Source organism: Amphiura filiformis, chromosome 13 (assembly GCF_039555335.1).
Source record: "Amphiura filiformis chromosome 13, Afil_fr2py, whole genome shotgun sequence".
NCBI classification, from domain to species: Eukaryota; Metazoa; Echinodermata; class Ophiuroidea; order Amphilepidida; family Amphiuridae; genus Amphiura; species Amphiura filiformis.
The window spans coordinates 56,461,479-56,486,243 of record NC_092640.1 but is presented as its reverse complement, the minus strand read 5'-3'; the positions used below and the strand labels follow the sequence as shown (position 1 = coordinate 56,486,243).

Sequence of the window (24,765 nt, the reverse complement as noted above, 5' to 3'; positions counted from 1 at the left end):
TATAAAATCAAACATAGTTGTAAAATAATTAAATGCATGTTCCTGATCAAAACGGATTGATGTAGCTCGCGACCACTTGTTTTAAAATAAAGAAAATAATTAATAATAATAAATAATTAAAAGTCGCCTCATCCTCGTTTTCAACCATGAAACAGTAAAATAAGAATCAATTTCCACCCAATAAGGTTTGACTTAGACAAAATTGCAACACAAGGTATTTCTGTTGTAACTATCTCAAAAACCCTCCTGAACAACATATCAAAAAGGTAGGAAAAAGGAAGTGGTGGAAAGCATGCTAATTTGCATAAATCCAAAATGGCCGCTTTTGTCCATATTTGGGGCATAATATACTATGAGAATCTAGCCTTAAATGTTGGATATTAAAATTTTTTTTAAATCCACTTAAATGAGTTTTAATGCTGGAGCATAAAGTATGTAAAAGATTGCCTAAAGTGTAGCACGAGTTACAATACAATTGCCTATAGGCCTTGTATGATTTATCAAAGAAAGAAAGAGCGACAGAACAGAATAACATGCAATAAAAACAATCCAGAGTAATCCCCCCAAGAAAAATAAAGTTGCTTTAAAAATGCTTTGTACTTATATCAATTTCAAAAATAATCTTTAACATGTTTATATTTGTAACAATTTATTGGATTAAAAAGGTAAAAAGAAGTTGAAGCCTACATATATGAGCTCATAAGCATAAGTAAAAGATAAAATATATTTAAAAATATTTAAAACAAAACAGACCAAAAAGAAACCCTAAAAATGAACGCACGATTAACACGTATTCTTGCATATAGGCCTATATGAGAAGAAATTAAATGAAACGATAATGAATATCAATGACATATGACGAATTTGCTTTTGCGAAAGGGGTCGCTACATATTTTTAGACGAATTTGACCTGCAATTTGACGAAAATCAATGACACAAACACGAAATATAATGCTACAATGTTGAAATCTAATGGCACAATAGTGAAATTGAATTGGAGTTTCTGGCTTGAAGATTTTGCGGGACGAAATTGAAATGTCTTTTGTATAAAAATCAATGACACAAGTGCGAAATACTCTGGGAAAACCTATAATATGAAAAATATCCAAATTATCCTAATTAGCCATAATAATATCCAAAATATCCAAATTATTATCCTAATTAGCCACAATAATATCCAAAATATCTAAAATATCCAAATTATCCAAAATAGCCCTAATAATATCCAAATTATCTAAAATATCCAAATATCTGAAATGTCCAAATTATCCTAATGACCCATAATAATATGAAAAATATAACAAATATCCAAATTATCCTAATAGCCATAATAATATCCAAAATATCTTAATTAGCCATAATATCTAAAATATCCAAATATCTGAAATATATAAATATCCATATTTATCCTTGATAATATCCAAATTATCTAAAATATCCAAAATATCTGTAGGTGCAACTATTATCCAAATTATCCATAATATCCTTTAATAATATCCAAATATCTTAAATATCTAAATAGCTTAATAGCTTAAGCTAATTGGATATTTGTCAGGATAATTTAGATAGTTACAATCCCGCACCTTAAGGCCCTTTACAATTACTTCTTAGTTTCCTGTTTCCCGCCCGCGTCAAAAGTAGAGAATTGCAAAATATTTAATTATTTTATTTTTATTTTGGATTTTCTCTTTTAAAATAACTTTTAATGACTTCCATTTGCTACTTTCTGACTTTGATCATATCAACTATAATGATGAATAAACAAAGAACATAACTGTGCCATTACCTATGTATAAAATCAAACATAGTTGTAAAATAATTAAATGCATGTTCCTGATCAAAACGGATTGATGTAGCTCGCGACCACTTGTTTTAAAATAAAGAAAATAATTAATAATAATAAATAATTAAAAGTCGCCTCATCCCTCGTTTTCAACCATGAAACAGTAAACTAAGAATCAATTTCCACCCAATAAGGTTTGACCTAGACAAAATTGCAACACAAGGTATTTCTGTTGTAACTATCTCAAAAAACCCTCCTGAACAACATATCAAAAAGGTAGGAAAAAGGAAGTGGTGGAAAGCATGCTAATTTGCATAAATCCAAAATGGCCGCTTTTGTCCATATTTGGGGCATAATATACTATGAGAATCTAGCCTTAAATGTTGGATATTAAAAAAAATTTTAAATCCACTTAAATGAGTTTTAATGCTGGAGCATAAAGTATGTAAAAGATTGCCTAAAGTGTAGCACGAGTTACAATACAATTGCCTATAGGCCTTGTATGATTTATCAAAGAAAGAAAGAGCGACAGAACAGAATAACATGCAATAAAAACAATCCAGAGTAATCCCCCCAAGAAAAATAAAGTTGCTTTAAAAATGCTTTGTACTTATATCAATTTCAAAAATAATCTTTAACATGTTTATATTTGTAACAATTTATTGGATTAAAAAGGTAAAAAGAAGTTGAAGCCTACATATATGAGCTCATAAGCATAAGTAAAAGATAAAATATATTTAAAAATATTTAAAACAAAACAGACCAAAAAGAAACCCTAAAAATGAACGCACGATTAACACGTATTCTTGCATATAGGCCTATATGAGAAGAAATTAAATGAAACGATAATGAATATCAATGACATATGACGAATTTGCTTTTTGCGAAAGGGGTCGCTACGTATTTTTAGACGAATTTGACCTGCAATTTGACGAAAATCAATGACACAAACACGAAATATAATGCTACAATGTTGAAATCTAATGGCACAATAGTGAAATTGAATTGGAGTTTCTGGCTTGAAGATTTTGCGGGACGAAATTGAAATGTCTTTTGTATAAAAATCAATGACACAAGTGCGAAATACTCTGGGAAAACCTATAATATGAAAAATATCCAAATTATCCTAATTAGCCATAATAATATCCAAAATATCCAAATTATTATCCTAATTAGCCACAATAATATCCAAAATATCTAAAATATCCAAATTATCCAAAATAGCCCTAATAATATCCAAATTATCTAAAATATCCAAATATCTGAAATGTCCAAATTATCCTAATGACCCATAATAATATGAAAAATATAACAAATATCCAAATTATCCTAATAGCCATAATAATATCCAAAATATCTTAATTAGCCATAATATCTAAAATATCCAAATATCTGAAATATATAAATATCCATATTTATCCTTGATAATATCCAAATTATCTAAAATATCCAAAATATCTGTAGGTGCAACTATTATCCAAATTATCCATAATATCCTTTAATAATATCCAAATATCTTAAATATCTAAATAGCTTAATAGCTTAAGCTAATTGGATATTTGTCAGGATAATTTAGATAGTTACAATCCCGCACCTTAAGGCCCTTTACAATTACTTCTTAGTTTCCTGTTTCCCGCCCGCGTCAAAAGTAGAGAATTGCAAAATATTTAATTATTTTATTTTTATTTTGGATTTTCTTTTAAAATAACTTTTAATGACTTCCATTTGCTACTTTCTGACTTTGATCATATCAACTATAATGATGAATAAACAAAGAACATAACTGTGCCATTACCTATGTATAAAATCAAACATAGTTGTAAAATAATTAAATGCATGTTCCTGATCAAAACGGATTGATGTAGCTCGCGACCACTTGTTTTAAAATAAAGAAAATAATTAATAATAATAAATAATTAAAAGTCGCCTCATCCCTCGTTTCCAACCATGAAACAGTAAACTAAGAATCAATTTCCACCCAATAAGGTTTGACCTAGACAAAATTGCAACACAAGGTATTTCTGTTGTAACTATCTCAAAAAACCCTCCTGAACAACATATCAAAAAGGTAGGAAAAAGGAAGTGGTGGAAAGCATGCTAATTTGCATAAATCCAAAATGGCCGCTTTTGTCCATATTTGGGGCATAATATACTATGAGAATCTAGCCTTAAATGTTGGATATTAAAAAAATTTTTAAATCCACTTAAATGAGTTTTAATGCTGGAGCATAAAGTATGTAAAAGATTGCCTAAAGTGTAGCACGAGTTACAATACAATTGCCTATAGGCCTTGTATGATTTATCAAAGAAAGAAAGAGCGACAGAACAGAATAACATGCAATAAAAACAATCCAGAGTAATCCCCCCAAGAAAAATAAAGTTGCTTTAAAAATGCTTTGTACTTATATCAATTTCAAAAATAATCTTTAACATGTTTATATTTGTAACAATTTATTGGATTAAAAAGGTAAAAAGAAGTTGAAGCCTACATATATGAGCTCATAAGCATAAGTAAAAGATAAAATATATTTAAAAATATTTAAAACAAAACAGACCAAAAAGAAACCCTAAAAATGAACGCACGATTAACACGTATTCTTGCATATAGGCCTATATGAGAAGAAATTAAATGAAACGATAATGAATATCAATGACATATGACGAATGTGCTTTTGCGAAAGGGGGCGCTACGTATTTTTAGACGAATTTGACCTGCAATTTGACGAAAATCAATGACACAAACACGAAATATAATGCTACAATGTTGAAATCTAATGGCACAATAGTGAAATTGAATTGGAGTTTCTGGCTTGAAGATTTTGCGGGACGAAATTGAAATGTCTTTTGTATAAAAATCAATGACACAAGTGCGAAATACTCTGGGAAAACCTATAATATGAAAAATATCCAAATTATCCTAATTAGCCATAATAATATCCAAAATATCCAAATTATTATCCTAATTAGCCACAATAATATCCAAAATATCTAAAATATCCAAATTATCCAAAATAGCCCTAATAATATCCAAATTATCTAAAATATCCAAATATCTGAAATGTCCAAATTATCCTAATGACCCATAATAATATGAAAAATATAACAAATATCCAAATTATCCTAATAGCCATAATAATATCCAAAATATCTTAATTAGCCATAATATCTAAAATATCCAAATATCTGAAATATATAAATATCCATATTTATCCTTGATAATATCCAAATTATCTAAAATATCCAAAATATCTGTAGGTGCAACTATTATCCAAATTATCCATAATATCCTTTAATAATATCCAAATATCTTAAATATCTAAATAGCTTAATAGCTTAAGCTAATTGGATATTTGTCAGGATAATTTAGATAGTTACAATCCCGCACCTTAAGGCCCTTTACAATTACTTCTTAGTTTCCTGTTTCCCGCCCGCGTCAAAAGTAGAGAATTGCAAAATATTTAATTATTTTATTTTTATTTTGGATTTTCTCTTTTAAAATAACTTTTAATGACTTCCATTTGCTACTTTCTGACTTTGATCATATCAACTATAATGATGAATAAACAAAGAACATAACTGTGCCATTACCTATGTATAAAATCAAACATAGTTGTAAAATAATTAAATGCATGTTCCTGATCAAAACGGATTGATGTAGCTCGCGACCACTTGTTTTAAAATAAAGAAAATAATTAATAATAATAAATAATTAAAAGTCGCCTCATCCCTCGTTTTCAACCATGAAACAGTAAACTAAGAATCAATTTCCACCCAATAAGGTTTGACCTAGACAAAATTGCAACACAAGGTATTTCTGTTGTAACTATCTCAAAAAACCCTCCTGAACAACATATCAAAAAGGTAGGAAAAAGGAAGTGGTGGAAAGCATGCTAATTTGCATAAATCCAAAATGGCCGCTTTTGTCCATATTTGGGGCATAATATACTATGAGAATCTAGCCTTAAATGTTGGATATTAAAAATTTTTTTTAATCCACTTAAATGAGTTTTAATGCTGGAGCATAAAGTATGTAAAAGATTGCCTAAAGTGTAGCACGAGTTACAATACAATTGCCTATAGGCCTTGTATGATTTATCAAAGAAAGAAAGAGCGACAGAACAGAATAACATGCAATAAAAACAATCCAGAGTAATCCCCCCAAGAAAAATAAAGTTGCTTTAAAAATGCTTTGTACTTATATCAATTTCAAAAATAATCTTTAACATGTTTATATTTGTAACAATTTATTGGATTAAAAAGGTAAAAAGAAGTTGAAGCCTACATATATGAGCTCATAAGCATAAGTAAAAGATAAAATATATTTAAAAATATTTAAAACAAAACAGACCAAAAAGAAACCCTAAAATGAACGCACGATTAACACGTATTCTTGCATATAGGCCTATATGAGAAGAAATTAAATGAAACGATAATGAATATCAATGACATATGACGAATTTGCTTTTGCGAAAGGGGTCGCTACGTATTTTTAGACGAATTTGACCTGCAATTTGACGAAAATCAATGACACAAACACGAAATATAATGCTACAATGTTGAAATCTAATGGCACAATAGTGAAATTGAATTGGAGTTTCTGGCTTGAAGATTTTGCGGGACGAAATTGAAATGTCTTTTGTATAAAAATCAATGACACAAGTGCGAAATACTCTGGGAAAACCTATAATATGAAAAATATCCAAATTATCCTAATTAGCCATAATAATATCCAAAATATCCAAATTATTATCCTAATTAGCCACAATAATATCCAAAATATCTAAAATATCCAAATTATCCAAAATAGCCCTAATAATATCCAAATTATCTAAAATATCCAAATATCTGAAATGTCCAAATTATCCTAATGACCCATAATAATATGAAAAATATAACAAATATCCAAATTATCCTAATAGCCATAATAATATCCAAAATATCTTAATTAGCCATAATATCTAAAATATCCAAATATCTGAAATATATAAATATCCATATTTATCCTTGATAATATCCAAATTATCTAAAATATCCAAAATATCTGTAGGTGCAACTATTATCCAAATTATCCATAATATCCTTTAATAATATCCAAATATCTTAAATATCTAAATAGCTTAATAGCTTAAGCTAATTGGATATTTGTCAGGATAATTTAGATAGTTACAATCCCGCACCTTAAGGCCCTTTACAATTACTTCTTAGTTTCCTGTTTCCCGCCCGCGTCAAAAGTAGAGAATTGCAAAATATTTAATTATTTTATTTTTATTTTGGATTTTCTCTTTTAAAATAACTTTTAATGACTTCCATTTGCTACTTTCTGACTTTGATCATATCAACTATAATGATGAATAAACAAAGAACATAACTGTGCCATTACCTATGTATAAAATCAAACATAGTTGTAAAATAATTAAATGCATGTTCCTGATCAAAACGGATTGATGTAGCTCGCGACCACTTGTTTTAAAATAAAGAAAATAATTAATAATAATAAATAATTAAAAGTCGCCTCATCCCTCGTTTTCAACCATGAAACAGTAAACTAAGAATCAATTTCCACCCAATAAGGTTTGACCTAGACAAAATTGCAACACAAGGTATTTCTGTTGTAACTATCTCACAAAACCCTCCTGAACAACATATCAAAAAGGTAGGAAAAAGGAAGTGGTGGAAAGCATGCTAATTTGCATAAATCCAAAATGGCCGCTTTTGTCCATATTTGGGGCATAATATACTATGAGAATCTAGCCTTAAATGTTGGATATTAAAAAAATTTTTAAATCCACTTAAATGAGTTTTAATGCTGGAGCATAAAGTATGTAAAAGATTGCCTAAAGTGTAGCACGAGTTACAATACAATTGCCTATAGGCCTTGTATGATTTATCAAAGAAAGAAAGAGCGACAGAACAGAATAACATGCAATAAAAACAATCCAGAGTAATCCCCCCAAGAAAAATAAAGTTGCTTTAAAAATGCTTTGTACTTATATCAATTTCAAAAATAATCTTTAACATGTTTATATTTGTAACAATTTATTGGATTAAAAGGTAAAAAGAAGTTGAAGCCTACATATATGAGCTCATAAGCATAAGTAAAAGATAAAATATATTTAAAAATATTTAAAACAAAACAGACCAAAAAGAAACCCTAAAAATGAACGCACGATTAACACGTATTCTTGCATATAGGCCTATATGAGAAGAAATTAAATGAAACGATAATGAATATCAATGACATATGACGAATTTGCTTTTTGCGAAAGGGGTCGCTACGTATTTTTAGACGAATTTGACCTGCAATTTGACGAAAATCAATGACACAAACACGAAATATAATGCTACAATGTTGAAATCTAATGGCACAATAGTGAAATTGAATTGGAGTTTCTGGCTTGAAGATTTTGCGGGACGAAATTGAAATGTCTTTTGTATAAAAATCAATGACACAAGTGCGAAATACTCTGGGAAAACCTATAATATGAAAAATATCCAAATTATCCTAATTAGCCATAATAATATCCAAAATATCCAAATTATTATCCTAATTAGCCACAATAATATCCAAAATATCTAAAATATCCAAATTATCCAAAATAGCCCTAATAATATCCAAATTATCTAAAATATCCAAATATCTGAAATGTCCAAATTATCCTAATGACCCATAATAATATGAAAAATATAACAAATATCCAAATTATCCTAATAGCCATAATAATATCCAAAATATCTTAATTAGCCATAATATCTAAAATATCCAAATATCTGAAATATATAAATATCCATATTTATCCTTGATAATATCCAAATTATCTAAAATATCCAAAATATCTGTAGGTGCAACTATTATCCAAATTATCCATAATATCCTTTAATAATATCCAAATATCTTAAATATCTAAATAGCTTAATAGCTTAAGCTAATTGGATATTTGTCAGGATAATTTAGATAGTTACAATCCCGCACCTTAAGGCCCTTTACAATTACTTCTTAGTTTCCTGTTTCCCGCCCGCGTCAAAAGTAGAGAATTGCAAAATATTTAATTATTTTATTTTTATTTTGGATTTTCTCTTTTAAAATAACTTTTAATGACTTCCATTTGCTACTTTCTGACTTTGATCATATCAACTATAATGATGAATAAACAAAGAACATAACTGTGCCATTACCTATGTATAAAATCAAACATAGTTGTAAAATAATTAAATGCATGTTCCTGATCAAAACGGATTGATGTAGCTCGCGACCACTTGTTTTAAAATAAAGAAAATAATTAATAATAATAAATAATTAAAAGTCGCCTCATCCCTCGTTTTCAACCATGAAACAGTAAACTAAGAATCAATTTCCACCAATAAGGTTTGACCTAGACAAAATTGCAACACAAGGTATTTCTGTTGTAACTATCTCAAAAAACCCTCCTGAACAACATATCAAAAAGGTAGGAAAAAGGAAGTGGTGGAAAGCATGCTAATTTGCATAAATCCAAAATGGCCGCTTTTGTCCATATTTGGGGCATAATATACTATGAGAATCTAGCCTTAAATGTTGGATATTAAAAATTTTTTTAAATCCACTTAAATGAGTTTTAATGCTGGAGCATAAAGTATGTAAAAGATTGCCTAAAGTGTAGCACGAGTTACAATACAATTGCCTATAGGCCTTGTATGATTTATCAAAGAAAGAAAGAGCGACAGAACAGAATAACATGCAATAAAAACAATCCAGAGTAATCCCCCCAAGAAAAATAAAGTTGCTTTAAAAATGCTTTGTACTTATATCAATTTCAAAAATAATCTTTAACATGTTTATATTTGTAACAATTTATTGGATTAAAAAGGTAAAAAGAAGTTGAAGCCTACATATATGAGCTCATAAGCATAAGTAAAAGATAAAATATATTTAAAAATATTTAAAACAAAACAGACCAAAAAGAAACCCTAAAAATGAACGCACGATTAACACGTATTCTTGCATATAGGCCTATATGAGAAGAAATTAAATGAAACGATAATGAATATCAATGACATATGACGAATTTGCTTTTTGCGAAAGGGGTCGCTACGTATTTTAGACGAATTTGACCTGCAATTTGACGAAAATCAATGACACAAACACGAAATATAATGCTACAATGTTGAAATCTAATGGCACAATAGTGAAATTGAATTGGAGTTTCTGGCTTGAAGATTTTGCGGGACGAAATTGAAATGTCTTTTGTATAAAAATCAATGACACAAGTGCGAAATACTCTGGGAAAACCTATAATATGAAAAATATCCAAATTATCCTAATTAGCCATAATAATATCCAAAATATCCAAATTATTATCCTAATTAGCCACAATAATATCAAAATATCTAAAATATCCAAATTATCCAAAATAGCCCTAATAATATCCAAATTATCTAAAATATCCAAATATCTGAAATGTCCAAATTATCCTAATGACCCATAATAATATGAAAAATATAACAAATATCCAAATTATCCTAATAGCCATAATAATATCCAAAATATCTTAATTAGCCATAATATCTAAAATATCCAAATATCTGAAATATATAAATATCCATATTTATCCTTGATAATATCCAAATTATCTAAAATATCCAAAATATCTGTAGGTGCAACTATTATCCAAATTATCCATAATATCCTTTAATAATATCCAAATATCTTAAATATCTAAATAGCTTAATAGCTTAAGCTAATTGGATATTTGTCAGGATAATTTAGATAGTTACAATCCCGCACCTTAAGGCCCTTTACAATTACTTCTTAGTTTCCTGTTTCCCGCCCGCGTCAAAAGTAGAGAATTGCAAAATATTTAATTATTTTATTTTTATTTTGGATTTTCTCTTTTAAAATAACTTTTAATGACTTCCATTTGCTACTTTCTGACTTTGATCATATCAACTATAATGATGAATAAACAAAGAACATAACTGTGCCATTACCTATGTATAAAATCAAACATAGTTGTAAAATAATTAAATGCATGTTCCTGATCAAAACGGATTGATGTAGCTCGCGACCACTTGTTTTAAAATAAAGAAAATAATTAATAATAATAAATAATTAAAAGTCGCCTCATCCCTCGTTTCCAACCATGAAACAGTAAACTAAGAATCAATTTCCACCCAATAAGGTTTGACCTAGACAAAATTGCAACACAAGGTATTTCTGTTGTAACTATCTCAAAAACCCTCCTGAACAACATATCAAAAAGGTAGGAAAAAGGAAGTGGTGGAAAGCATGCTAATTTGCATAAATCCAAAATGGCCGCTTTTGTCCATATTTGGGGCATAATATACCCTAATATAGCATATAGACACATGTTTTTCATACAGCTTTCAATCAATTTCATCATTACATCATGCTCTGCATAGCTGTATTCAATAAATGTGTTCCAATTACATTGGTTATGTTAAAAGTGGCAAACAGTGGTATTTTTTTTTCAAAATGGCCGCCGTTTTCCCGCCAAAACTTAACCATTACTCTTTAAAACAGAAATGACCGCTTTTCAACATATTCAGTTCTTGTGTTGAAACTACATTGAGCATGTTAAAAGTGGATGATTATGGTTATTATTTAACATGACTGCCATTTTCCCGCTAAAAGTGGATGATGATGGTTATTTTTCAACATGGCCGCCATTTTCCCGCCAAAACTTGAAATTACATTGAGCATGTTAAAAATGGATGATGATATATTCTTTAACATGACTGCCATTTTCCCGCCAAAATCTAGCTTTTATAGATTAGTTAACAAGTACATTGCAAGACAAACACCTGATTAAGATGATAGCTGAATCAAGGTTAATGATACATATAACAGAAATTATCTATACCTGTAAAAACTGTTCTATAATTGACTGACAAGTCATTTTGATCTGCTGGGTAGCCTATTGTCTACGGGTTAATATTCTCCAAAGGTAACAGGGGCGTATTTGTGCAGTTAATACCCTTGCATTCACCACAACCTGCTGAGCAGTCTAGGCCCAGCTTCCTGCAAGTGCATCTCCGGGTATCACAGTCTGTTTTACAGTTACAGCGGATCACCTTCATAAGAGTGTTAGGAGCTGGTGGCAAGTTTGTTTGCAGAGGTTCAAGTTTATCCTCAGATGTAACCCATCCCCAATCTTCTGCATTCAAGTTTATGCCTTTCGCCATCCAGAGCTGAGTTTGGTAATAAACTGTGATTCTCAGCTGCTGCTGCAGTTGGGGGTAACGTATGTACTTGTACATAGGAAGCCCTAGTTGCTACATTTTCATGGTATCGCCTGTAGCGGAGTACATCCAGCCCCTCTTCAGATTGGCCGCCATATAAGCAAGTCAAGGCTTCACTTTAGCTTGCTTTTTGAAGTTAGAATTACATCTGAGCTTTTTCAGAGCTGCTCCTTTTCCAACTCCAAACAACCTTGATGTGGTATCACAACCTGTAATAGCGTGTATAAAAGGCAAGAAGTAGCATATTTCTGGACCTAGTGCTTTCTGGAGCCACTTAATATTCCATATTCTGAGCTTCCTGGTAGTGGTCAGCTTTGCCTCTGATCTGAAGTACAAGTTGAAGGAGTTGGGATTAGCGTGGAAACAAAGGAGCACCAGGAGGTCTGTGTCGTCTCCTATTAGAGGAGTGGTATGTCGGGATGCTGAATCCACTGCAGTTTGGCAAATGAGTAAGTCGGCATCATGAATGGTTTGAAATCCACGGCGCTGGGACTTTTCACTGACCATGAAAATGAATTTCTGCTTGTTTCTGCTATTAGCTAAGAAGTGCTTTTTCTTTAGCTTCAGAGGCATACTTCCTACAAACTTCACTTCTACACCCACAACTCCACCAGATTGCCGGAGATGAGCAGTATCCTTCGTAGATGGCCCTTCATCGTATCCGTCAAAGACAATTGTAGTGGAGTTTCCATACTTCTTCTCCACATAGTCAACATACATGTTACATATGGAATCAAATGTGGCATTTTGACACCAAGGCAGTCGTTGGATGAGTGCACCATCGTCAAGAACATAATTAATTTCTTCTCTGTCAGATGGTGCCGGTATTTCAGTAGCTTTAGTTGTATTCCAGATAGCATCAGCAAGTGAAGGCTTATCAGCTTCTCTCATGAGCCCATTTGGCTCAAAAGAGCTGATGGATGAGTACTAAGTTCATATTTAAAGTTATCTGCAACATCCACATCATCACCTGCAGCCATAACCAAGCGCTGGAACAGAAGCTGAGAATCGACACTGACATTCTCTCCATCAACTTTAAGAGACTGCTTGTGGGACATCGTCACCACATGATCCTTTTTCGTGAAGGAGTGTTCGCCAACATTTTGTCCCACCATGTTTGTTAGGATCTTACATCCAACATCTCTTGCTCTGTCTGCCGTAACTTCCTTGCCAGCTGTTATGCCAGTAGCAATGTTTCTAAGAGATGAGTCTGGTCCAAAGGGGGTCCTTTCTTGTAAAAACCCAAGAAGAGTATTTTTGTCTTCTTCATCTCTCATCTGTCTTGATCTTGTAAAATCTTTGTGCTGTTCACTTGTTGTGAAGTAGTTCTTGCATTGCACTATTAACTTCAGCACAGGCTGGCATGAAAAGCAGCAATCGGGTTCGTTGAGACTCGGTCATTCCACGACCTCTTGTCAATCCACCTGTTGCTTTCATACTTCTCATTAGCACTTGCTCAATAACTAGATCAGATGAAAGGCCAGCCCAATAGCGATCGCTGCGGCGAATCACATGATAGCCAGTGCTAAAGAAGGCATAAACATCTGGGTGCTGTGCCCGGAGCTGTAACATCTGCTGTAGGTGTATATGCACTGATTTAGTGTATAGGTTATGCCCTGCTGCAGCAAAGTAGGGCAGCATTTCCTGAAGTGTCTTAAGATGAAGATGCCAGTTTCCAGTACGCTCTGCTTTCAGAAATTGACGAAGCAGGTCGACCATTCTCATATACTGTATCCACAAACGTGCGGTTGGGTTACTAGTTAATGCGTTACTTTGATCCTGGAGCCTTTGTTGAACTATTTCAAGGGTACTCTCTGAACAGACTGCATCCACAGAAACCTCATGAGCCATGACTTTGTCATATAACTGGATGGCAGTATTAAGATCTTCAGGAATTTGCTCAGCCTCTATGTGATCATCTGTTAGCATACTCTTTTCTGCTTCAAAAGTCACAGGTGGCGTACTCTCGGTTAGGATGCTTTCAGTTGCGGCTTCATGATGATCACTTACAACGCTTACCTCCTCCTCAGTTTCAGGTGTGTGGATGCTAGGGAGATGAACACCAAATCCCTCTGCAGTAAGTAATGCATTTAGAGCTGAATCAACAAGCAAATGCCCTCTTACTGCTCTACTTATGGCTTTTCCACTTGACATGTGTCCAACCGCATTCTGAGCGTATACCAGTTCCAGCAAGCAGCTCTTGTAGGCCAGATCCCGCCATGATATGACCAATGCTGCCAAGAAAACTCATCTCTGTATGGAATCCTCCTAGCCGCAGAACAATTTTGCGCAATTAACTATTTGGCAACTCACAGGCAATGACCAGCTGGGCCTTCCACCACAATGGCTGGTCAAATGTCAGAACAGGAGTGACATCATGGCGTCTTGCTTCTTCGGCTACATACTTAAGTGTAGAATAAACACAGTTCATGTCATTTGGGTCCATGTCTATCATTGGCAGAAGTGTAACAGAGGACTTCCCTGGATGATTTCCTTGATTGATAGCCTGCATCATCCCAGACCACCCAGGCCTTGGTGAACGGATGGGCCATGTGACTTTCCAAAGGAGATCTAACTTCCATGTGGGATCTTTGTAACTGATAGTGGGTAGTTCCTGGTAGACCATCGATAATATGAGGGGCTTACTAAAGTAGTGTATATCAATCTTGCCGACAGCAGCAACATCTCAGCAGTAGGTTGAACAAAACCCACTGCTGGGATCCGAAGTGGTGATGCATCTGAACTGCAAGACCAACTTGAAGGGTGCTATAAGAACTCGTGGGCGAGCTGCTTGAATGATGGCCTGTCCTATTGAAGCAATCTTAAGATCTGCCTTCTTCTCGCTAAATATTGTTCTCAGTAGACAACGCAAAGACTCTGGCACAAAGTCAATGTTCTTCCTAATAGATGCTATATCTTCAGGAATGGGGTACATATCTTTGGAGGTATCCATGCATTTGACATCCATCTTGATGAGATCTGCGGCTGTCTTTATAACTCGCATTTCTTCTGCTTTAGCATCTGTGAATTTGGGGGCATCATAGAAAGCTTGAAGAATAGCTGCTGCTGTGCTTCTGAATGCCACCACGTCAGCCTTTCCATTTAAATTGGTAATAACGATGCTGTTGCCAAAGTGTTCTTCAAGTCTTCTCTTCTTGTGCTTAACAGTAAAGCTTTCAAACTCATTCTTTGGGTCTTCTTGCATTTTCTTTACAAGATCGCTAATAGTAATCTGTTCATCATCATTCTCCTCCAGATATCTTATCACCCTATGAAAAGCCTCCTCCTTGGTGGAATCCAGTGGACGACCAGAAGGTTGTTTGGATTCTCTTGTGAGCTGATGTATTACAGGTATTGATTTCCCTGTGCGAAAGTTAGTGCTGCAATCTTGATGGTACATCTGCTGCAGATGCTGTTAAGGGGAGGCAGTGCCTAGCACTGCCGAGGAGCTGAAAGTTACCCTTACCAGCACCTTTTGGTGCTGGGTTTCCCATGGGTATTTTTCCCAATGGGTGCTCCGTCTGTCAGGTCAGGTTTGGAAACCTGCTACTGGAAACCTGTATCCAGTACAACCTGCTCAGTACAACCTGCTCAGGGTCGAGATGTCGGCGACTAAACCGGCTCCCCCACCAGTTTCCTTTGGATACTGGTGAGGAGGGTGGCTGAACACCCGGTTGAAACGAAATAAAAGATTCATCTTAAGGGCGTCGGCTCTGGAGAGCCAACGGCGGCCATTCAGCAAATCCATTAATGCAGAAGGACCCGGCCACCCACTGCATTTACTTTTGGCCAAGATAGTTTATATGAGAGGTCGTTATCAATGTAGAAACCCGGCATCCAATGGTGGGACCCGCAGGCCAGACGATGCGTCAATGGCTACTGGGGAAGAGGAGCATGTTGTTCCGACTAGGCACAGCTGTAATGACGCAGAGTGTACTGCCGACAATCCTGAGCATGAAAGGAGCAGCATGAACCTGAGAAAACATCAAGTCATAGGAACATGGAATGTTCAAGGTATGACTGCTGGGAAGCTAGAGATTGTTACAAAAAGAATGGAAGAGCAACACAGTTGTGTACTGGGCATCTCAGAAACATGGTGGATCAACCAAGGACGTTTTACTACAGACAACGGATACACAGTGATATATTCAGGCAAAGATGAAGGAAAGCGGGAGTTTGGAGTTGGTTTCATCTTGGACAGGAATACAGCAAGATCCTTCCTGGGCTTCAACCCAATCAGCGACAGAATCATCTCTCTCAGACTGCATGGGCATCCTTTCAACATCTCAGTTGTCCAGGTTTATGCACCAACATCCACTGCATCTGATGAAGCGATGGAAAACTTTTATGGTCAGCTCCAAGATGTCCTGGATAAGATTCCAAGCAAAGATATGCTTATCATCTTGGGAGACTGGAATGCAAAAGTTGGCAAGTGTGACATCAAATCAAGGTTAATTGGAAAGTTTGGATTAGGAGAAAGAAACGACCGTGGAGACAGTTTGGAAGAGTTTTGTCAGGCAAACGACCTGATTGTTGGAAACACCTTCTTTCAGCAGCACCCTCGCAGACTGTGGACTTGGAGGAGCCCTGGCGGAAATGTGAAAAATCAGATTGATTATGTTTTGCTTAAAAGAAGATGGCGCTCTTCATTGTTCAGTGTACGAACCAGACCAGGTGCAGACTGCGGCAGTGACCACCAGCTACTGGTCGCACGGATGAAGCTGAAACTCAAAGCAAAGAAGCGAGTGACACCACCAGTGAGATTTGATGTGGACAAAATTCCAGAGCAATACACAGTTAGTGTGGGGAACCGATTTGAGGCGCTTCTTCGAACGGATGAGGAAGAACTCTCTCCAAACGAATTGTGGGAAGAAATGAAGGAAGCAGTGCTAAGTGCAGCAGAAGAAAACATCACAAAGAAGAAGAAAAAGAAGCAGCCCTGGATATCTAAGAATACAATGGAGCTTGCTGATAAGAGACAGGAAGCCAGAAAAAGAGGAGATTTGCCAGAATGGAGGAAACAACACAGAGAAGTAACAAAAGCAGTCAGAGCTGATCAACGAGACTTTGTTGAGAGGAAATGTGAGGATATGGAAAAAGCAGGAAACGACTCCAAGAAGGTGTTTGCTTTGGTTAAGGAACTGACTCAAAAAACTTCGGCAAGATCTGATGTTATAAATGATAGAAATGGCACCACGCTTACAGAGAGCGAAGACATCAAGACCCGATGGGCAGAATACTGCACTGAGCTTTATGAACAGAAAACAGAGGAGGAACCCACCATCAATGATTCAGGTGAAATTGACCCTGAACCACCACCCCTATTGGATGAAGTTCGTAAATCAATGAAAGAGATAAAAAATGGAAAATCACCAGGCTGTGATGAGATTCCAGGTGAACTCTGGATGGCCTCTGGTGAGCAAGGTGTGATTATCATGTGGAAGCTATGTGACAAAATCTGGAGGGATGCGGAATGGCCTAAGGACTGGAAGAGAGCAGTATTTATCCCGATACCAAAGAAAGGAAATATAAAGAGTGCTCAAACCACCGAACCATCAGCCTAATCAGTCACGCCAGCAAGATCCTTCTCAAGATCATCAACAACAGAATGAGACAGAGGCTCGAGACTGAGATAGCAGACGAACAGGCCGGGTTTAGAGCAGGAAGAGGCACCAGGGATCAAATTGTCAATATGCGTAATATCATTGAAAAATGCAGAGGACATTCCATTCCACTCTACCTTTGTTTCATCGATTACAGCAAGGCATTTGACTGTGTCAACCATCAAGACCTATGGAACATCATGGAGGATATGGGATTCCCCGGTCACGTGGTGAAGCTCATCAGTACGCTATACCAGGATCAGGAATCTTCAGTCAGGACGAGTAGAGGTGACTCAGAGTGGTTCCAAATTGGCAGAGGTGCGAGACAAGGGTGCATTTTGTCTCCTCAGCTCTTCAACATCTATGCTGAGAGCATCATGAGAGATGTTTTGGAAGACTTCGGAGGAGGTTTACCATAGGTAGGTGGTCAGCGGATCACAATGAATCTCAGATATGCAGACGACACAACCCTGGTTTGCAGTATCAAAGAGGAATTGATGGATCTATTGAACATGTTGAAAGCAATAAAATCGGCAAGTGAACAGAGGGGGCTGATCTTGAACACAAAGAAGACGAAAGTCATGATTGTAGACGACGAAATGAAGAGGTGGAAAGCTTTGAATTTCTGGGATCCATCATTAACACCAAAAGTGACTGCACCCAGGAGATAAAACGAAGATTGGCAATAGCTCGAGGTGTAGTCTCAAAATTGACCAAACTGTGGAAAAGTAAACTTCCTTCATCCCTCAAGGTTCGTTTGCTAAAATCAACAGCATTTGCTCAACAGCATTTGCTGTGGCATCATATGGATCTGAATCCTGGACGATGAAATTATCTGACAGGAAGAGACTGGATTCTTTTGAGCTGTGGTGCTATCGACGAATCCTGAGGATTCCATGGACTGCGAGGAAAACAAATGAGTGGGTTCTTGGAGTTCAGAAGACCTTGCGAGCCGATATCATTTCTAGAAAGTTATCATACTTTGGCCACATCACCAGACATTACTGCCTTCAGAAAACAATTGTCCAAGGAATGGTTGAGGGAAAACGCAAGAGAGGCAGACCTGCAGCGAGCTGGCTTGACGACATCAAAATTCAAGTTATCACTGGCCTGAGCATCACTGAGGCTACCAGGGCTGCCGCTGATCGCATTCGATGGCATACTCTCATACGAACCACACCTGCATACGTGTATGCAATGTGACCTTAGAGAGAGAGCATGCAGATCATTTACAAACTCAATTCTACCCTGGACTTTCAGAGCCCAACTGTCATAACCACGCTCTTTACAGTGTCTCTTTACTCTTGATTGAAAGTCACTAGTCTGTACAAGATGCACATGTACATCTGAACTTTTCTTTCGCCTTGTCAAATTTTCACTCTGTCCACAGAATAAACACATTCTGATGTAACAATAGCAAAACTTTTGGCCAATAGAGGCAGCACACCACGAAATCCTTCCGCATTTGGTGTAATCCTTGATAGTCCCGGTAAACATAGGTCGGTAGTGAAAACAAGTGGGTGTCCCTTGGGAGCAAGATGAGTAGCCATGATTGTTTATTATAATTAAATTAAAAGATATGCAATTGATCAATGTTCAGAATATCACAAAATGGTGCATCTTGATCTGGTCAAAAAGTTTGGCTCCCGAAACTAATCCGCGTGCGGACATGGTAAGGAGGCATTCTTGCAAGCTGAAAATAAGGGTGGCGCTGTTCAGGTCCCCGTAAACTAAAAGTTAGTCTCAACTTGTGTCAAAAAACCCATTTTAAATTAAATTTCAATCTTTATTTAAGACATTGGTGCAACCAAAATATGAAAAATGGTTTTACATGGGGTAGAAAAACAAACTTACTTTCATGTATATTTTACACGTATTTCAATGGGAGTTTATTTAGTGGTGTGCGCCCTATAGGGTGCACACCACCAATAGCGCGTCCCATTGAAATACACGTGAAAACACGTCTCTTCTTTGCCCGATTTTAGACCTTTTCGGCAACAAATTGAACATAAATATACCACCAATCGATTGCAAATCGATGAAAATTTAATATATGTTTCAATGTACGGGTAGTCTTCCGATTAGATTTCATGATATGGGCGTTTAAACAGCACCATGGCCATTTTCGACCCGTTTTTACCCTGAAAACCCGTTTCTGGTCATTTTCTCAATCCGAGGGCCTACTTTTTTCAAAAATTGGATTATGCAACTTTTATGGGATCCAAGTTCGTTTATAGGTCTCAAACTTTTATTTAAGCTATAACATGCTTCTCTTTTTCCTTACAAGTCCACAGAAAGGCCCAAAATACCTCAAAAAAGATTTCGTTTTTACCGGAACTCATCCACATTACATCGTGCGCGATACAGCGTCCCATTGAAACACACGTGAAAACACACCTTTTCCGTGCGCGATTTTAGGCCTTTTCGGCAACAAATTGACTATAAAAATACTACCAATCGATTGCAAATCGATGAAAATTTAATATATGTTTCAATGTACGGGTAGTCTTGTGATTAATTTTCGAGATATGGGCGCTTAAACAGCACCATGACCATTTTCGACCCCTTCTATACCCTGAAAACCCGTTTCTGGCCATTTTTCAATCCGCGGGCCTACTTTATTCAAAAATTGTGTTTTGCACCTTTTGAGGTGATCCAAGTTCATGTATAGGTCTCAATGTTTTATTTAAGCTATAACATGCTTCTCCTTTTCCTTACAAGTCCACAGAAAGACCCAAAATACCTCTAAAAAGATTTCGATTTTACCGGAACTCATCCACATTACATCGCTCGCGGAGTGATTTGGTGGTGTGCGCCCCTATAGCAGTGTCGATAAAGAGACTGGCAACCCTATTTCATACCCCCTAGCCAAGTAGAAAATAAAAACATAACAAACTCCATGTGCGGATTTCGTCGATGAATTTCACTGCAAAACACTGTGATATTGACATAGGATTTGGCCATTATTACTGTGCGTCTGAGTAGAGATCTGAGCGGGAGAGTTTCTGAAGATGTCTTCCGTCCGTCAAAATTATCAGGAGTCATCGGAAGTGGGGATAAACAAACAGATCAACCTGGCACTCTATGCTGAATATGTGTACTTGTCAATGGTGAGTCATATCATTTTGTTTTACACTGACTGTTCACTTCTCTGATTTTTAAAGCAATGTGCAAGAAGTACGATCTTATTAAAATAATATTACCGGTAATTTATAAATAAAAAATGTCCGGGAAAAAATGTTGTCGTGTGCAGCACAGACCCTGCAGTCACTGCAAAAGACATGATATTATTGACATAATGAATAATGTAATTAAAAAAAAATTCAAAGTACAGACCTTCCAGAATAGGTAGTCGTTACGGTAGGCCTACTCTTGACAAAAAAATGCTTTTAGTTTCATGCCTAAAAAGGCAATCTATATATACATAGTTACGGCGTATAGGACTGGCAAGCGAGTCTAAGGCAATCCCCAGATGACACGATGACACAACGTCACAACAGGTCTGTTCTTTGAATTTTTATACGCTCTCCCTTTTGGGATTGAGCACTTTATTCAAAAGATAGTCTAACTATGAGTAAAATGTACGTTGTAAATAAATATGTATTTTGATTTTTGTGAATATGTGGGGAATTCTTCCAGCTACAGTAAAATGAAATCGGAAAGATGTTGTTTATTGAATCGCAGAAAATAATTTGTTTTCTAGGTGAAATTTCCAAAATGCAGGGACTGCCTTTTGAGTAGAGCAAGAGCAATCGCTCTAGTACCGGTACTGCTCTTCTTAAATCTGATGTAGGCCCCCTATATGAGAGTGATTTTTAGCTCTCCTTTAATAGTTCTCATTATATCCTTACATTCTGTTGTAAATGCTCTAAACAGCTCTCCTTGAAGGCTCCAGAACTTCTGGCAGAAGAGCTATTTAATGCTCTCTTGCAAATTCCAAAAGACAGTTGCTGAAAATGGTGTTTCCCAGGGTTGCCAAAATATTTCAGCCTGAATCGTGGGTCAAATATAAATCAAAAAGGTGCCAAATTGTTTGCTTTTAAAACCATGGTTTCTATGATGCAGGAAACTACCGGAAATCATGGAAGCCAATTTGAAAATATAATTTGCCCCATTTTTTTCTTTTCATTTGTTTCTACAGGACAGGAAATTATCAAAGTCATCCAATTGGGCTACCAAATTGCAAGTTTGGCAACCCTGTTTTAATGGTTTCCTGAAATCCCCAGGGTCATCTTACACTTCCCATAATGCATTTCTCCCATTTCAATTTCCTGTACCGGTGTACTGCTCTGATCTAGAGCAACATCATAGTTGATAGTGACGAAATGTACCTCGGTAACAGAGCACATCCAGAATTCCAGATCTTGGAAAATGTTTTCTTGACTATTGACCCATGATGTTTACCCAGTGTTATTCTCAACATCTGTACTAAGTAATGGGAGACTGGAATAAATGGGAGTATCATTTGATGAAATGAGGCGATATCAGGGCCGTTCTGACCATTAGGCCAGGTTAGGCGGTCACCTAGGCGACAAACGCAGATGGGTGCAAAAAAAGGCGAAAAAAGAAAAAACAAGAATGGAGAAGGAAAAGGGAAGAAAAAAATTAGGGCAGATTAAAAAAAAAATTGGAGGAAAATAAAAAGGGGCGAAAAGAGAAGCGGAAAACAGGGCAGAAAAGGAAAAGGGGACCTGAGAAAAAGAAAAGAAACAGGGCAGAGAAAAGGAAAGATGACACAGGGCAGAGAAAAAATGAAGAAACGGGGCGGAGAAAAAGAAAGAAGAAACGGGTGGAGAAAAGGAAGATGAAAATGGGTGGTGAAAAAAACAAGGAAAAAAGAAAAACAAGAAAAAATAGAAATGAGGGGAAAAGTAACAGAAAACAGAACGGGAAAAGACCAAACAGGCCCCTGAGAAAAGAAAAAGTGGACAGAGTTCTCAGTTCTAAATGAAAACGGGTCCTGGGAAATGGGACGGAAAAAACAAAAAAAAGGGAAGCGGAAAAAGAAAACAGGCCACACATGAGGTGGGGAGGGGCAAAATCAATACATTTTAATGCTGGTGGGTACATGTATGTTTATATGTGTGTGCTGGGGGGAGTGGGTGGGTGTGAGGATGGTTCTGTGTTAGGAGAGTAGGTGATAGCAGCATCTGTACCATGGGACGCAATTTACCTAATTAGTGAAGAAAGGTTAGAGATAAAATGATTAACGAATTAAATGTGAAAAGAAGCAAATCAACATTAACACTTTTTGGTATGCTTTGGTGGGGGCAGGAGAGGCTTTGCCTAGGGCGGCAGAATCCTAGGAACGGCCCTGGGCATATATACATGTACAGGGTGTCCCAAAATAAAACAACTCTCATTGCGCTCTCTTTTCTCCTGTTTCTGAAAAGTTGATCAAATATTTTGTTACATGTAAAGAAACCTTTAATCATTTAAGCTTTAATAAATCTTAAAAGGAATGTGCCTGTTTTTCACATTTCTGAAATTTTAAAAAGCAGATCTTCAAAAGTAGTGAGCCGATTGAAATATTTTTTCTAACGAATCAAGTTTTCTTTACAACAGAGCAAAGTTCATACAACTAAATGTTAATACAACTAAATTCCTAGGCTTATTAATCTATCATAATCTCTCATGGCACTCACATACCCAACATGTCTCTAAGAAGATTGTTTCTAAATACAACGGTGTGATTCGAAAGGTCCGCCATTTTCTTCCTTCTAGTTCACTTACCACTCTATACAACTCTCTGGTTCTTCCCTATCTATCCTATGGGGCCCTCGTGTGGGCTGATCCTAACAATGCCAACTTAGACTCTGCATTTCTTCTTCAAATGAGAGTGATCAGAAGCTGTACCAATTCCCTCTGGCTTGCCCATACAGACCCGCTCTTCTCTTCACTACGCACTTTGAAAGTTCGTGATCTCTATAGACTCCAACTGGCTTCATTCATGTATCAATTTCATAATGACCTTCTTCCTCGGGATCTAGTCCCTGACAACTTTTTCAACACTCTCACTCTGTCTCACTCTTACAATACTAGGAATGTTCACGAACATGTTATCTTTCCTTCTAACACTGCCCTTGCAAACAATTCTTCCAAAACGCAAGGTCCCATACTATGGAAAGAACTCCCTTCTTCTCTCAAATTGACTCGGACTCTTGCTACCTTCAAATCCAACTTTAAGAAATATATCATAATTCATTTGTGGTTACACAGAGGGCAACTAATACCTTCACGATACATTTCGTTCTTCTTTTGTACTTGTAGTTCAATCCATTTTTTTTTTTTAGTAAGTACTTGCTCACACCCTCTCATCCTTAGTCTTCAGGAGCCATAGTTTTACTTCAACTTCATTCCTTCTATCTTATCTATCATCCTCGTGTTAAATCGGATCATCTGTTTTGTGTTTGTCTGTCTGTCTGTATGTCTGTCTGTTTGGTAACTATTTAAGAGGGCCCTGCACCCCCACGCTCCGCGTTTAGCAGGGTCCTCGTCAATCACCTGATTTAACCCTATTTTTTCAAGTTGATTCAAGGATCTTGTCATATAGGTTTTTTTTCTAATTATTTTATTGTACATTTTTTCAATAATTATGTCAGGCGGATTTATCCGCCTGATATACTGTGAAGCTCTCAAATCTTCTTCTTTCTTTCTTTCTTTCTTTCTTTCTTCTTTAGTAGAACCAAAATTGCTACTAGTGCCAGACGCTTGCACCAATTTTGACCAAACTTGGCCACAAGAAGCACTGACCCAAGCTTAATATAACTTCTACACGGATAGGGGTCAAAGGTCACATAAGGGTTATTAGGGATCATTTTGTGAAAATCTTTAAAATGCTACTGCTCCTTTAAATGACATGCTATGACCACCAAACATGGTCAGCAAGAACCTCTGGCCCAAGCTTCAAATAAGTTGTACCACAGATTGGGGTCAAAGTTCATGTAAGGCTTGATAGGGGTCATTTTGTGAAAATATTTGTGTGAAATGTAATGAAGCAGCTATCATTAGAGGCAGCAATTTTGCAGATAACTTAGGCGGGGAGACAGCTTGTCTGCTGTTTTGATAACGAGAGATAAGCATAGTAAATATTTTGAAAGTCTCAACATATTAAGTCTTAACCACAGTCTAGACCAAACTGAA

General features: G+C 35.8%; 2 protein-coding genes across 2 annotated transcripts in view; both read left to right on the top strand.

The window, feature by feature from the left end:
• The first annotated feature begins 15,822 nt into the window (after positions 1-15,822).
• Positions 15,823-17,583, top strand: LOC140167774 (craniofacial development protein 2-like). Its single transcript, XM_072191066.1, has one exon. The coding sequence runs from the start codon at positions 15,823-15,825 to the stop codon at positions 17,581-17,583; it is 1,761 nt and encodes a 586-aa protein (XP_072047167.1).
• Positions 17,584-20,480: 2,897 nt separating this feature from the next.
• The window catches only part of LOC140168561 (soma ferritin-like), a 122,841-nt gene continuing 118,556 nt past the window's right edge, over positions 20,481-24,765 (top strand). Inside the window, exon 1 of the mRNA XM_072191962.1 lies at positions 20,481-20,732. Coding sequence (XP_072048063.1) covers positions 20,634-20,732 — 99 coding nt within the window. The 5' untranslated portion in view covers positions 20,481-20,633. The remainder of the gene's footprint in view (positions 20,733-24,765) is intronic.